Below are 17072 nucleotides of genomic sequence, written 5' to 3' on the forward strand. Positions count from 1 at the left end.
ATAATTAAAAAAGAGTGATGCAGCATTCTATTTCTTCCTCATTTTCAGAAATATCTTTTATAGTACATACCATATGACCAGTGATACAAACGAACAAGTTAATACATATCTATAAATAAATTGTACATAATTTTTAGAATATGAAGTTCACCAGTATGTAGTATATGATCAGTGATATATATTTAGCAAATTAGTTATCTAGCAACCTAATACATACTTTCAAAAAATTGATATATGGTTTATAGAATATGATTTTACCAGTATACACAACATAATAGATAACACCCATCTGTCAACTTTCTGATATATATCGATGCTTCTTTGATATACACTCAATATTAGTTCAATATACATCTCCAGGTAAATCAATACAGTTTTCAAAATATGATTTTTACTGGGAGATATGTATTGGATCATTACCATGTGTGTATTAAAAAAACTCATAGTATTTATCAGGAAGTTAACAAGTATGTATCACCTAACCATATAGTATGTATTAATTAATATGATGTTAGAAAAATGATATATCAATTTACTTGAAGGTATATATTGGGATACTGATGATTAATTTACTAAGTGTATATATTGTATACCAATAACACTACAAAAAAATAATTTTTAGCGATAAATTACTTTGGTATTTCTTATTATATACTGTTATTTTTTTTTTCTGCAGTTTGATAAAAATATTGCTATCTTTTAATAAACATTTTTTTATTAGCATACTTTATTATAAATGCTGCCATAAATTTATATTTTACGATATATAACTTGAAGTGCGGGAAACTAAAATTAATATTATAGTGTTTAACTAATATATCGATAAATAATATCATAATTTATGAGATTTTAAAAAATTATGTTAAATCTTAAATTATTAATTTCTATATAAAGCTTAATTTAGTTAACTGATCTTATAAAATATATTATTATAATATATATTCTTAGTATTACTTATTTAATAATATGAATGCATGTTAATAAGTTAAATAAACTATATTTATATTTTAATAATATAAGTTATAGTTTGGTGGTTAAAATTTGCTAAAAATTTTATTGATATTTTTTTAAAAATATTGATAATTAATTATCGACGCCATCTTAAGATGATGCATAAAAAAATATTACAAAAATATGATAAAAATATTTGAGATATTTTTTATGACTGCATATGCTGCTAAAAAAAAAATTTTATCTTATTTTTAATTTTAATATCATTTAATTACATAAATTATAAATATATAAATATTACAGTATTTTTTTGGCTATAGCATACTTGAAAATACCGCTAACGGCCGTTTTTATTGTAGTGTAAACCTCATATCGTGCAAACTGTATATCAATTTATTTAGAGATATATATTGGCTTACTTCATGATTAATTTATTTAATGATATTATTAGTCATATAATATATATTAGTTAAAATATTTTTTGATTTTTATTTTAGTCACGAGACTATTCCGTTGATGATGGAAGGAGTTTTGAGCTTTCGAAAAAAATAGATACAAAAGAAAATACGACTCATAATTCTAACTCTATTTGCTGCCCCATATGATTTTTGTTCAACAAATTGCAAGCATCCATGGCCTCATCTTAACTTTAATTATTACTCACCCAAGCTTTGGTCCGACAATGGTTGGATCGGAATCTACCACTCCCTCGCGATACAATCTGAGTCCCACTTGCCCCAGAAATCCCAAATGCTGGCACACTGGACAATGACGTGGTCTGGGACCACGATCCAGATCGTCCAATAGGTGACACGGAATCTGTGACCTATGTTGCTCCTCTTTTGGCCCCACACGCCACAAGCAGCAGAAAGAGCCCTTGTGTAATTCCTTTCAAGAGTCAGATGGATCAGATCCATGACTCGCCTCGATCTTGTGGTGGCCGCTGGTGGTTTAAGAAAGTGGTAGGCTCTTTGCTGTTGTCATGGTTGGTGGTAGTGGTGATAATAATGATGATTGTAACGATGACAACATCGATCTAGATATCTGTACGGTATCCTCCACTTTGCCCTCTTAAGTTCTGACTCGCTCAAAAAACATAAATACCAAACTGAAAATAAGGATTTGATATATATATATATATATATATATATATAATATTGACAACCAGCAATCCATATCCCACCATGGGAAACATCAGAATGTGGCAGTGTATGTGGATGGCTATTTCTGATGTCCTAATCCTTTGCTCTCAAAGCATGAATGTTTCCACTCATGCTCGCGTGCTTGTCCGGAAGCAGGAGAAACAGGCAGGTACATAGGACCATTTTGTTGCCACCTCCAGGCACATAGGACCATTTTGTTGCCACCTCCATGAAACCGACACCCAAATTGCAATGCAGCACACAAGTCTCTCCATTGATGTCAAGCATCATATATCCAAATATCATATCTTTAGAGTCTGTCTGGCATCGCTGTTAGCTTTCCATTTCAATTTTTGTTTTATAGGCATGGATCGAAATCAAGACAAACCTCATATTTGATTATTTTTTTTAATTTTTGATCCTTTCGAAATCTATTTAGACTTTTGAAAAATGCACAACCATTAATATTTTTATTGCTGCAGCTGTTACCATCATCGTTGGCCCCTACTATCATTCACCATCACGGCTGCTACTAACTACTTGTCACCATTGCCTTCGGCCATCATTGTCAACTATAATATATTGAAATTTCTTATAACAATTATCACGATCCAGCTGACAACAAAATAAGTTTTAGATTTCATTAATTTTCAAATATATATATATATATATATATATATATATATATATATATATATATATATATATATATAATTTTAAAATTAAAAATCAAAAATGATGCTCCGCAAGACTTACTATAGGTAGTAATAGAATGCTATAATATACTGAAAATTCTTATAACAAAATATTTTTGGTCCAAAAAATTAAATAAATATATTAACTATAAAATATAAATAATACAAAATTGTTGTTGTTGTTGTTGTTGTTGTTATTATTATTATTGATATAAAGGGAGAAGAGCCTAGACTATGGTTTAATATTTGGAAATGCACCATCTGAGGCGTGCATCCAAACTTTTTTTCGAATGAAATGGTACATTCATACAATCATGATATGTACGCAATCAAAAATATTACGAAAGCCACATGACATGAAGGTCATATCAATCCAAATTACATCTTCAGAATGGTCTGCCATGAAAAGATAATCTAATCTACTACAACATTGACCTTTCTATTGATATATGCCAGGAATATATCAAAGAGTTCTTGAAATAACATAGCAATATCCTTCGGAAGCGGATAAGCAATGCCTAGATCCAAAACTTTCGTTTGCTAAAACTTCACCACCAAACACAGTCCGGACAGCAACTTGCCGACCGGAGCGAATGCCTGAGATGGTCTTATCGCAAGGACTTATGAAGTGGAAGGGCTACTGAAAAGACTGCTCACCACCATATCATGCTTAATTCCCTCCGGTTCAGGGACCGCGACACCATCCCTTATGGGCCATCTTAGACTGGCACTGGGGAGCTTTTTTTGATCTCTGGCACATCTCTCGCATCCACAACTGCACTTCATTTTCCGAACCAAAAACCTAAAAGGATTAGGACAGGACCATTAGGAACGATAAGGACCGTGACACCATACCAAGATGGTACGATAAATGGTAAGTTTTAATTAGGTACATCCATTTGGGTCGGATTCGTCAAATTGGAAATTATTTGCATTCAATTGGACTTCTTTCGCTCAACCACTACTTTAGCTATGAACAATAGGTAGGCTCACAAAATGAGGTTTGTGAGACCATTATTCTCTAGCATGGACATAGGTACGCTCACAATAGGTCATCGGAGCGGCCGCCTCGGATCCCACGAGGTATTGTCCGTCTCTCCAGGGGCCCAAGCGCTACTGGTCCGGTGAGAACCCCCAGAGTTACGGTTTTGTCCTTCGATCGGAAGGAAAAAGACGCTTCGTGAGGGAATGCATGCTCGTATCCTATTTAAGTACATGACACTTCAGAGTTTGCTCGATGTGGGACTATTAAGGAGGTTCCTCTGCGGTCTGTCCACAACAATATGATCACGGAATATGCCTGGCTAGTAATAACAAACTACAAGCGTACAATAAGAAAGACAAAAACATTCAGAGGAAAGAAGAGTTGGATACTATGTGATCGATGCGAAAATATGTTAATGAGTCGAGTCAGGTTAAAAAATAGGTGATAGATCCAAACTCACTTATCAAACAAGTTGTGAACTTGACTTACTACCTAAACAGACACACATAAGTTGTTTGTTTGTAACCATGTCAGTTTGGATCAGATTGATAAGAACCTACTTCTAAAACAAGGTTTTCAAAGGGTTAGGTGAACTTAAACATACCAGGACTCTATGCAAACCCATCTAATACATAGGTTGGATCAAGTTAACCCCTTTATGATCCAAATCTTTATGTCCAGGCCCAACCCGTCAATCACAAGTGGATCATGGGCCAAGCCTAAATCTAACGGAGAGGTAGCAGGCCATGTAGATGGTCGCAAGACGATCATAAACCTCCCCCGCACGTGCCGACCTCCAAGCTGCACCGCCTCCAGCCGCCCACCTGCCCTCTCCAACGCCGCCGTCCTCCGCGCCGTCACTGCCTCCGGATCCCCTCCGAGGTAAATCCTCGCCGTCTATTCCCGCGCCGTCCGGCAGCCCGGCTTCCGCCTCGGATCCGCCCTTCTTATCCCCCTCCTCCCGCCTTCTCCGCCGCGTCCTCCGATTGACCTTCTCTTCTCCACCCTCCTCGACGCCCTCATCCGCTCTGATCACCTCGAGATCGCCTGATCCCTCCTCTCCGACATTGACCTAGGGTTTCCTCCTAAGTTAACGCACTAGGCTGGCCATCGAGGTGCTCGATCTCATGGCGGCGTTCCGTCCCCAACATGTTCTTCTACGGATCCCTAATACACGGCAGCGGCGGACGACGCCTTCGCGGCGGCGAAGCAGATGCCTGGGAGTGGCCGGGATGCGGACGTGGTTGTATATGCTGGTCATCGGTTACTTGAGGAGCGGGGAGATGGAAAGGGAGGAGGAGGTGGTGGCGGGAATGGAACGGAGAGATGTTGCCACCGCCGGGACCTACAATACGCTGATCTCTGGGATGCCTGATTGTCGGATTGCGGAGGACAGGATCTGTGGGATGTGATCACATTCGCAAATTTGGTTGGAGAATGAGGAAGGAAGGGGAGAATGTTGGAATGCAATGCCCTGTTAGGGAAGATGGTGGGGATGGGGATTTCGACGACTGCCGCTTGTTATCAGATTCTGCTTCGATTATAATGGAGGATTGGGATGGCAATAGATGCGATCAGAGTTCTTGGGTCAATGGTGTTTAATGGATTCTTGGCTGATAACAATTTAGGGAAAATGCCGGATTTGGTTCAGGGAGGGAGTTTTGGGAGTGGTGATGAACAAAGATTACGGGAGATCGTTTACAGAGTAATTTTGAATGCGGGAGGCAACATTGAGTTTAGTTGTTAAGATGTTTGACGAGGTTGGGAATTAATTGCCCATCTAATCATTCCTTGTGTAGGCAAAGTGTTCATCATCTTGCGCAAATTTATTGGTGGTTTTCAATTGATATGTGACAAGAGTGATGATGCAATTATGGTCTGATGCAAGAAGGTTCTGGTCCACTAAATGAGTCGTCTGAATCACTGTTCTTATGGAGAGGAGATAACCGGCTTTCTTCTCTGAGGTACGCTTTTAATCTCATGACTATTCTTAACTCTGAAATCAAATTCTCCTGCATAGGTGCATATGAATTTTGATCAACTTGTAAAATAGTTACACATTTATTCAATGCTTTTGCCTTGCAAATTATGCATGGAAGAATGAAGAGACGAAATTCAATGGCAGTGGAACACCTTCTTGCAATAATTCTAATGTGCTTCCACATTAATTTGATGCAAGTAGATAATTGTATTTTATATGCAATTAAGTCTACATCATTTTTTTTTTTTTTGAAAAATACATTTGCTAGACTAGAAGTCGTATTTAGCTATCATAACATCTCATTTCAAGACAAGGACTAAGAATCCATGATAATTTTGATCTTTCACAAAGAGTATGGTGGCATCTGCTTTTTAGGAGTGAGCAAGTCCACATCCTCCTTAATGAACAAGCAATATATGATTCCCCAGCTAACTGTGGACCATATCGGTAATTTGGAAGGGAGGCGGAACATTCTTGAGTTGTTGAAAAAGAAAGCCACAAGTTATGTTATAATACTGCTAATTGTAACAAAAAGAATTAATAAGACAAACATTGCAGGGTGCTGCTACAAATTCTGAACGGCTGATCAGTAACAGCTAGATTGACAGTAAGCCTCTTATTATTTTTGCGAGCCATATGACAAATATGGTTTAAAAATTTTAGTTGTTTTGGTTTTTGTAAGGTTGCAGCAAGATGGGATTTAGCCCCCCTTTTTTTTTCATATTTGTTTTAACTGAAGGCAAACATATTCTTTAAAACTATGACAACTAGGCTTTACTGGAAACTGAAACTGGTTGATGATAAAGCCAATTCGTAATAAGCCAAAACTGACTAAAACAACTTACCTGACTAGAGTATTGATAATGTTAAAGACCTTATGTTCTTTGAAATGCCTCTGCAACCACATGGTTACATGCCGTGCAAGACAAAATCAGAGGATCAATCAAGCATTGGCATTGTTCGGTCCAAGATTTTTGGTACTGGTACCGGTGGCCATGCCGGTCGCCAGCCAGTATGGTATGGTGCCGGTCGCCGGCCAGTATGGTACAGTATGATACTGAACCGTACCGTATGACCGGCCAGTGTGGTACGGTACTGGTACTGAACCATACCGACATGCGGTACGGTCAAGCATGCCGGCCAAACCGGCATGCCATTTTTTTTTTTTTTTTTTTTGAAAAAGGGGTATGCAATGAAATTTTTAATGATTATTGAATGTTTTGAAGTTTAAATTGTTATTTAATGATATTAATTAATGTTCATATCATTTCGATACAGCGTTAATCACATGTGAAAGTAGCTTGTAAGTCCCTCATTAATAATCTAATTTTACAGTTATTTTTCAAAATTTATTTTTATAAAATAATTTTTTATTTGAAAATATATTTTTAATTCTAAAAATTATATACTTAATAAAAATTAATGATTTTAGTGTCATTGTGTAGATCATCCATAGATTTACAACATATATTAAAATCATACAAAAAAAAAAATGTTGACAAAGTTTTCCCTTATTTTTTTATTTTTCACGAATTTTTTTTTAAAAAAAAGAAGGGGGGAAGAGAAGAAAGGAAGCTAGGAAGGAGAACATATCTCTAATCCACGCTGTTCCGATGATTTCTTGGTGTTCTCGACATTAGAGAGTGAGGAAAAAATCAGAGAAACAAAAGAAATAGAGAGGAAGTCTTTCGGCTTCCTCTCTGCCTCTTTCTTTTTTTTTAAACCATCGAACCGGGCAGTTTGGTTCGAAATAAGCCCGAACCGACAGGTTCGGGCCATATACTGCCTGGTTCAGGGCCGTACCAGGCGGTTCCTTTTTTTTTTTTTTTTTTTCTGTTCTTGGTGCCGAAAACCACAGCTGAACCGGCCCGGTTTGGCACCGGTTCAGCTTGGTACGCCCCAAACCAGGCGGTTCGAGGCGGTTTTGAAAATGCTGGTTCGGTCACAAAATCAAAATCTCAAGAAAACCCAAAGAAAAATTGTGCATGGCAGCGATATGCCAAAACTAGATGGAACTAAACATTTCCTGTTAAATAAAATGGGTGTTCAGATGTGAGTGAAGCTAATTTTTTTAGAAACGAAATTTCTAACATGACCAAGACTATAAAGGATAAGGCTACTGTTTGGCAAATTAGGGAAAGCCTGAGTTCTATTAAACAGGGATTGAGTGTGAACTAACTAAAATGGTCTGAACATGTGTATTAAAGATCTGTGGAGGAGGGCCTCAAAAATGTGTTGCAAGGTCAGAAGGAGAATGGTAAGTCTTAGAATAACTTGAATGGATGAAAGGATGAAATGAAAAAGTACTGAGAGAAGCTTGTAGTGACAAGTGGATGTATTCCCTAACCAGAACTACTAGTAGGTGAAGAATTTCACAGGATAAGACTTGATGAGCTATAATGTTTCTAAAAATTTGATACAGAACCAAGTTTATGGTCTTTTTTTCTTTCCTGAATAACAGGGTACAGATTGTGGTTTCTAGAAACTGTTGCAAAACAAGTAAAACAAACATGCCAAAAATGTGCTTTCATGGTCCCAGCAAGCATCTATGAAGAGTGAAGACAGTGTTATAGTGCACTTTGAGTCAGAAAATTCTTGGTTTCACAGACTCTCTTTCCACCCTGACATTTTACATCAAAAACGGAAAAAAGAAAAGGACAACTAGCTGTGATTTTTTTGTACTTTTTGCTTTTATATATTTGGTAAATTTGGAGAGTTGTAGAAGTCTTTAAGACTTGAGTACAGCCTAAGCTGAGTTGCTATGTTGGCAAGTGTAACTTGATTAGTTATTTTAGGGTCAGAAGGCAATGATATAGGTTGTTTTGGTATCCTTAAATACGAGCAGTGTCCTATGATAATTGTAGTTTTAAGATATATAGGTTTAAATGTTTTTCAGAAGTATTTACTTTTCTGCAAACTCTTTTTTTCGTTTTACCTTTCTTGAAAAAGCATATTCGTATCATCATATATATATGTTTTTTGGAAGTACTTACTTTTCTGTCAACTCTTTTTTTTCTTTTTACCTTTCTTGAAGAGCATATTCATATCATGCAATATCAACATGTTGTTTTGCATTAGACTTCTTTCCTATGCAGTCCTTGATTGCATACTCTTAGAACCAGTCATAGTCTCTCTCTCTCTCTATATATATATATATATGTGTGTGTGTGTGTGTGTGTGTCATATATTTGTATAATGGAGTTATTGACCAACTTAGACCTTGTGATTCCAAAGGTAAGTTAAATTCTTGGTATTATTTTAAAAATCAACCACCATGGTTACTCAGGCAAAAACCATCATAGTGGCTACTACATTGTGGGTCCAAAGCAGGCTGGGCGAGTTTTTGATTGGACCATCAAGCAACCAGACCTCCTAGAAATAGCAGATGATGATTGATTATTGAAACAATCAATCATCATTTTGTCATTGACTTTTTTTGCCTGGACTCTAGACTAGTCTATCATCTATTGCTAATGATGTTTTGTTCAGCGAATCATGTTATATAATTGTGGACATCTTTCTTCTGTAATTGATATTATTTGATTGCTGGCATCTTTATTTTATTGTTGATGTTATGTGATTGTGGATACTTTCATCTTATGAGTGATATGATTATGTTTGCTGGATGACAATACCTTTACACTATGAATGTTGATATGATATTATGATGTTAAGTGGATGATGTTTTAAGCTAAACACGAGATTTTTTTTTTAATGTAATATATATATATATATATATTTTTATATATATATATTATATTACTTAGTAAGAAGAAATATTGACATGTTTTTACCACCAACTTTGGGTACATGGCACCTGCTTCTATTATTCACTGTTGTTTGGCTATTGAACCTCCCAACCACTACCGCCCGCTATCTGCTTTTTAATACACTAATTGTTCGCACAACCTTCATATTTTTCATGAGAATGAACCTTATTTACTGCATTTTGGAGTTAATGGGACTTGGCCTTCTAGGTGAGTTATCAAACATGTGGTTATATAGATAGTCGGAGTTGGTCTTTGTTCTCTCAATCATCGCCCAAAAACCATAACTTGAACTGCTTGTTTGAGTAGACAGCTCCGTTCTTATAAGCTTGCATCTGGACCACATGCCCTTTTCCAAGCATTTCTTTGAATTAATTGAGCATGGTGCTTTTGTAATTGATTGCTTCAAATCGTGTTGATTGTTCTCACCTGTCTGGTGCTTCAGTTATTGTCTTTTGCCTAGAAGTGTGTCAATATGCCACGTATCTCACCCTCTTAAGCATCAGCCTATTGTCCCACTTATTCGACATTGCAACTCTAATCAATCTTTAATCCAAACACTGTATTCTTCTATGTTGATCTCCTTTTATCCAAAAGTGTGGTTTGCAGCCGAAACCATTGCCTAGGTGCATCACAGACCAAAAAATTATTTAACGCAAACCATTATTGATGGTATCAGAGTGAAATTGTGTCTATACCATCTTGTTCTACTGTAGTTATGCTCCGATAATAATCGTCTGTGTGGCTTCCAATGGATGCCTGTTTTTTGAACGTTCTAACCATATGGCACAAGTAGTACATTCTTGCATTTGGCTTTGTTCTGTAGGATGGTGGGGGATGTGGACTGGGAGAAAAGGTCCTCTTTACTGAAGAAGGATCTGGGGTAGAGGAGATATCCTATAGTTTAACAAACTGCCAATTTGCTTTGTTAAATTTCCTTTCTTCAAATTATTGATCTAGAGCATATGCGTCTCTATCTCATTCTATTTTAGCGATATAACCTGCTATCTGTTTTTTCAATGTCAGTTCTTCTTGCTTTCAAGTCCTGCTTTTCCAAGGATTTTCTCTTCAAATATGCTACTTTTCTCTTTTATTCTTGGGATACTTCTACTCCTCCCTCACTCTTTTGTTAATTAATACGCACATTAGGAAACAGCAGCATACAGTTGCTGAGTTGTGCAATAATATACAATTTAGTGGTCAAACAGGACAAAAATGAATCCATGATCAGCTTACAGTTCCATGTAAAGTTGCAATTTCTTACTTTGGAATATATGTTGATATTGTATCACTGTTCTTTTTTAAGGAATAAATTTGTGATGGTTCATTCAAAAGAATTCAGTGACTTTTTGGCTTCATGTGTGTTATGTCTCCACTCTTTGGAAATGAAGTAACTAGAATTATTTGTGCTCTTCATTTTTGTTGTTGTCATGCAGATGCCTATATGATCTAGTGGGCATTCGATTATTATCCTTTGTTTTTTCTATCATTATCATGAGACCTTTACTAAGAGAAAGCAACACACAGGTTTTCAGTATCAGCGAATAAAAAAATAATTGAAGATGATGGAAAGAGAGAAAAAAATTAAAGATAATAATAGATAATTAAAGACAATGACTATTGAATTTGTTTAAAGATTTTTAACTATTATAGAAAGACAATATTCTGTATTCTTGTGGTCCTGATAAACTCATCCTTAACGAATGATAGCTTAGCATTTGACACCTTAAGATGACATTAGATGCTGCTGTAGCTTTCATTTGACCTTTTGTCCGTCATCAATGCGTACATGTAAAGGTTATCCAAAATTTGCATTCCTTGCAAGTTTCAACCAAGGAGAATAAAGATCATCTATATGACAAGATTATTGCTCAGGATGGAAGTGGTAGTAAAAGTTTGCAACGTGGATGTCACATGTGACATAGGAGGGAAAACTTATGATTCAGTTGTAGCAGTAATATAGCTTAATTTACCACACTGCCTTTGCTACTTTGGAAAGGAAACTTGAGAAAAACCTGTACCATGTCAACTGAATATCATAGTGAACCTACCTGCACTCCACATGTTGACAGAATAAGTTAAAAGAAAATCTAGCTCATCAAAAATTGCCTAAAAAAAAGTCTTAAGATATATATGACTACCTACTGTTACTTGAAGATATAAAGATTGATGAACAAATATTGATTTCAATTTGAAACTTTGCAAGTGGACAAATTATGATGATCATTTTTGTGACATCCAACGGAAGCGTTCATGTTTGCTTCCTGACAGCAAGTTACCACTGCACTCTCTAGTTACTGACCTCCACCTCAGGATCCCTAACATTCAAATGTACCCTCGCTTGTTTCAGTAGCCATCTTTTACATTCAAGTAAACTGCTCCTTGTTCCCTCGTTGTGCAATTGCCTGATACCCCAAAACCCGCATGCCTGTGAATATAGTATAGTTAACTTAATCCTGCTACTGGGTTCATGTTTTGATACGCCTGAGAGCAAGATATGCCAAAATCCTGTATCCCACAAACATAGCGACCAAAGCCACAATGCACACCACTGTACTGACCTGCCCACCCAACTCCTGCTCTACTGTCTCCCTTCCGTTCCTGTGATGAGACAAACCTAGAAGTGTAACCAATTCACTCTCTTTATATTGCAGGTTGATGAGTAGCCTGTAGCAGTAGAAGGTGAATGAGGTATACTTCATCCAGATCAAACAGCTTGGCACATGTTGAACATAAAACCCCCCAGTGAGAAGGAATGCTAACATGGTTACTGTGATCACGGTGGAAGCCTGCTTCGCATCCATGATGGCTGCACCAAGGGCAAGACCAAGACCTTGTGCCACCAGAACGTAGCCAAGCAACACAACCAGCGTAAGCATGAATGCTCTTGGCTCAGGCCTGAGCCCAGCCATCCAGTACAATATCAGTGCAGAGATGGTGGGAAGGATAAGTTCCATGGGGAGGTCACCAGCCATTCGAGCCATGAAATAGGAGGACAGACTGTACATGCCTGACGATCTCTCCTTGATGAAGATTGCACGCTCCTGTGGGAAAGTGAAGACGGCATTGAAGGATGCAAAGACACCCCAGAAGATAGAGATGAAGAAGAGAAGACCCAACCGATCCCGCACATCATGAATATTGGAGTGCCACCACATGGACCCTGCTAGAATGGATGCCGCCATGACTTGGAACACTCTCAGAGAGTTGAAGGTCTCGTGCCTCCTTTCCTTGAGGCTTCTGCAGAGAAGGATGCTGAATTGGCTGAACCAGCTGATGCTACTGCAATTTCTGTGCTCCTTCATCGTGGGTCTTTCACTGCCTGAATAAATAAGAAGAGTTCAAATAAACTTGGTTTAGAGTCTCACTGTCTTGTTGGTTGTTGTGCATGGTAGCGTGTTATATGGTTTATCAAGGCTAAATTTCTGGTCTCTCATTCTCTTGATGCTACGTATAATATATGTATGTATGTATCAATTCATTTGATTATGATTTTGGCTATTTCTACTGGATGATCTTTACTTTGGTGTCAGTACCTAGAGTTTTTCCTCCTTTCCTCTTCTTTACGACCTCTGTGAAATAATATATTACAGGTCTCCTTGTTTGTCTCAGTTGTACTATAGAAAGTTATACACAAGCTTTATTTAGAAACTAACCCACATGAATATAATAATAATAATAATTTGAGCCATGGTAGAAACTAGCATACTCCATAATCACATTTGTCTGTCAATTATGCTGTCATGACATGCTTTGCAATCAACTAGCAGGTGCATTTTATAAAAACCATATTTTGTTTCTTCAAGGACGGTTTGTTTAGGTGGTTACCACTCTGGGCAGCATCTCCAACAACGGCAGCGGTAATGCAGGCTTTCACCTCTGGAGCTAGCACTCTGTTGTAGGAGGCGACAAGAGATTGTTTTACATTGGACTTTTCTGCATCGCCTTGATAGTCTATCTGAGCAACGCCTGCAATTAAATTAATACACCCACTCAGCACTAAACTCTCACATAAACTCTTACATAAACAAGCACCAACAAGATTTATATCTCATTTGCTAGTGGTTAGCTTCATGGATCCGACGTCGATATCCTTTCTTTTTTTATCCAACGTCAAGAGTGCTTGATGAATTAAAAAATTGCCGTTGATCCATTTAACCCGAGCTAAAGTGCTTATAGTTGCTTGCCATAGAGAGTGCTCTTGGGGACAAGGTCCCCACTACCCGAAGCTAGGGGACATCAACAATAACTTAATAGACTTAATTAATTTCCTTTTGAAAAAAAAAAAAGAAAAAGAAAACAATAACGTAATAGACCAGTTTGACCATGTGAAGCTCTTTGTCCACTCTGGTACTGCTCCCTATTCCCCAGTGGTCCACGTCAATTTTATTTACCTCACTTTAGGGAGAATGGCCCCCGGGTTAACAGCTATTTCGTTTTTGACTCGTGTAAAACCTAAGAACATCAAACGAGCAAAGGTGCGAAAAATACGTGGATCATATCATCAACAGAAAATGATGTCAATCCACCTTTGGGAGGGAGGACGAATATATAAAGAAAGAAAGCATTGAGGAGAGAGAGGCTGGATGCTGTCACCAGAGATGACCCATAATTCCAAAAACCATCCATGTGGGTGCATGGGATAGTGGAGAATATGGTGGATGGATCACCTATGGAGATGGACTGATGGGCTCTCCCTCCGCATGACAATACCAGGGAATGAAAGGAACACAGTGGACCATACCAAAAAATTAAAATAAAATAAAAAAATAAAAATAAAAAGGGACACAGTGGAAGAACAGCAACCCAAGTGGAATTGGATATGTATATAATATCTCGTTGCAGAAAAGGGTCCCTTCACAGGAAAAGCATGCCTAAAGAAGGAAAGCTAACCGTCCAGCCCCCATCCACCGCAGGTTGCCCGACACGTACTCCTCAGCCTGGATCACCATTATTCCTTCCCACCACCTATGCCACGTGCCCCGTGGGTGATCAGATCATGAAGCATCCGGATCCAAGCATATGAAAGTGAAACAAGGAAATCTATGAGCCCCTCGCTTTTGGATAGATATACGACCTTTCTCCCCCTGATAAAGGCGGCCCATAGGGATGGGACGGGGTGAGGGGACTCCAAACCTGGGAGTGGAAGCAGGACGAATCCACAGAACCAATAAACTTTACATTCCTCACAGCACTTCGGGTAGATACGAAGACTGATAACAAAAATATATATATAGCCATACTCATAGGTATATATATATATATATATATATATATATATGTGTGTGTGTGTGTGTGTATAGAAAGAGAGAGAGAGAGAGTATAAAGTGAGTGGATGTATAACAACGATGAAACCTTTACTTTCTAATTAATACTTTCCTCTTGGCAGATCTCTTAGAAAAAATAGAGATAAAAAGAAACCACGTATACACTCTTTTTCCAGATTCCCTACTCCAAAACTTTGCTGAAATACCTTTTCTTATTCTCCTCCCTTCTCTTCTATATGTACATCTCTCTATGTGGTGAGCTCGGATTCTAATAGAGATAATGCGAATATTAACTTTTCAAACGGTAGAAGTAATGAAAAGTGGACACAGAATGATAGATTTTCCTTGGATACGTCCTCCAATAATGCAACAAAAAGCATATTTACGTCAACTTTGATCGGATTTCCTTTCTATTTATGCTAGTTATTTCATATAATTAATATTATAGTTTGCTGGAAGCTTTGGGAGGTCCACTTGCACTTACCGTTAGCGAGGTCGAGCATGAAGTCGGCCGGGTTCACGTGGAACCGGGGAGCGAATCCGACCGAGCCGAAGTAGTCCATGGCCTCCCTCCCTCGCCCAAAATACAAGCAATTCCCCTCGGAGAGCAAGAGAACCGAGTCGAACATCTGGTAGACCCGGCTCGATGGCTGGTGGATCGAGGTCACGATGGCCCGGCCCTTCGCGGCGAGCCCGGCCAGCGTGGCCACGAGCCGATAGGCCGCGGTCGAGTCCAGACCGGACGTCGGCTCGTCGAGAACCAGGAGACTCGGGTTCACCAGCATCTCGTGGCCGATGCTGACCCGCTTCCGCTCGCCGCCGGAGATCCCCCTAACGAAGGCGTTCCCCACCGCCGTGTCGGCGCACTTCCCCAGCCCCAGCTCCGCCACCACCGCCTCGGCCGCCGCCACCTTCTCCGCCGCGGCCACCGTCCGCGGCAGCCGTAGCATGGCGCAGAAAACCAACGTCTCCCTCACGGTCAGGTGAGGATACAGCACGTCGTCCTGGGCCACGAACCCGGTTCGCCGGAGAACCGGTTTGGTCAGCCGGCTGCCGTTGGCGAGCACGACGCCGGAGTGCTTCCCCTGGAGCCGGCCAGCGATGACGCTTAGCAGAGTCGACTTGCCGCTACCCGAGGGGCCGAGGACGGCGAGGATTTCTCCGGGGGAGACGGCCCCGCTGATGCCATTCAGGATGGTTCTCTCTTCGGGAACCGCCGCTGAGGAATTTCCGGCGCCGCCGTGGAATATCCTCTTGATTCCGCTCCCTCTGGCGGACGCCTTGGGGTCGAGTTTGATGCGATACGTAATGTCCATGAACTTGAAAACCATAACAAGCAAAGTGTTATACAAAAAAAACACATATATGAACAAGAAGATAAAGAATAGTGGCATATGATCATAGTGAATTGTTATAAAATATATGGGAGTAGGAGAAGTAGTAGTACCTGGAGAGAGAGAGGATAGCAAGAGTTGGAGATGAACGAGTCCATAGATGGGTTGGACACTTCATTATTCTGGTCATGCTCCTCGCAGTTGGGAGGCATTTTGTAGCAGTGTATTAATTAATTGTTTGTCGCCTCGAAGAGCTTGGAGAAAGTAAAAGATAAAAAGGAGGATGATAGAAACTAGTAGCAAGTTTGGAAGAGAGGTATGGATGGAGAGCAAGGGCAGGGGAGGGGGATGGGGGGGGGTTTATAAGATGTGCTGGGGTGGGTGGGTGCAGGCCACGTCAAGGGGAAACGGCTACAGATGAAGGGGGTACGTGGCAGGCTGTGGGGGGAATCTAGGAGGCCAGCTGGCCAACGTCACTCATTCCATGGGAGGATTTGGGAACACATGAGAGAAAGAGACTACTAGCTAGCCTGCCTAACTCTTAACGGCCTCGTCAATTCCCTTCTCGCTCCACATGCACTGCTTTACGGCCGAATTCTCTCTCTCTCTCTCTCTCTCTCTCGACATTGAAGGGAGAAAGCATCGAAGGATAGGTGCAACGCATCGGGAGTTTGGGAGTGGTTGGGTTGGTCGTTTTGGTTAAATGGTTCCAGAGGGTGGTGCCGAAGGGGTCAGAGGGGCCGGGCCCTTGGTTTCAAGTTGTTGAACATTTTTGGACATGTCTGGATTTTGAGTGAGGGAGGAGGAAGGTGACGATAATTGTTGCTTGATATGTACATGTCGCGTTTCCGATTCACACAAGTAAAGGGGAAATAAAGTAAGGGGAAAAGGTGGTGGAAAGAGAGATGCTCGATAAATGCGGCTCTTTGCAAAAAGAGTGGCTTTGGTCC

At 39.4% G+C, this 17072-nt stretch overlaps 1 protein-coding gene and 1 long non-coding RNA gene across 2 annotated transcripts; one reads left to right on the plus strand and one right to left on the minus strand.

Moving 5' to 3' along the window:
* Positions 1-4543: 4543 nt before the first annotated feature.
* On the plus strand, positions 4544-12718 carry LOC140851588 (uncharacterized). Its single transcript, XR_012134335.1, has 2 exons — positions 4544-5737; positions 12176-12718. It is a non-coding gene; the product is annotated as an uncharacterized lncRNA (long non-coding RNA).
* Positions 11688-16486, minus strand: LOC105051850 (ABC transporter G family member 25). Its single transcript, XM_010932484.4, has 4 exons — positions 16236-16486; positions 15273-16107; positions 13350-13490; positions 11688-12843 (listed from the first exon to the last, which is right to left on the minus strand). The coding sequence occupies exons 1-4, from the start codon at positions 16332-16334 to the stop codon at positions 11990-11992; spliced, it is 1929 nt and encodes a 642-aa protein (XP_010930786.1). The 5' UTR covers positions 16335-16486; the 3' UTR covers positions 11688-11989.
* Between the last annotated feature and the right edge of the window lie 586 nt (positions 16487-17072).

The sequence above is a fragment of the Elaeis guineensis genome, chromosome 9, assembly GCF_000442705.2.
Source record: "Elaeis guineensis isolate ETL-2024a chromosome 9, EG11, whole genome shotgun sequence".
Classification (NCBI taxonomy): domain Eukaryota; kingdom Viridiplantae; phylum Streptophyta; class Magnoliopsida; order Arecales; family Arecaceae; genus Elaeis; species Elaeis guineensis.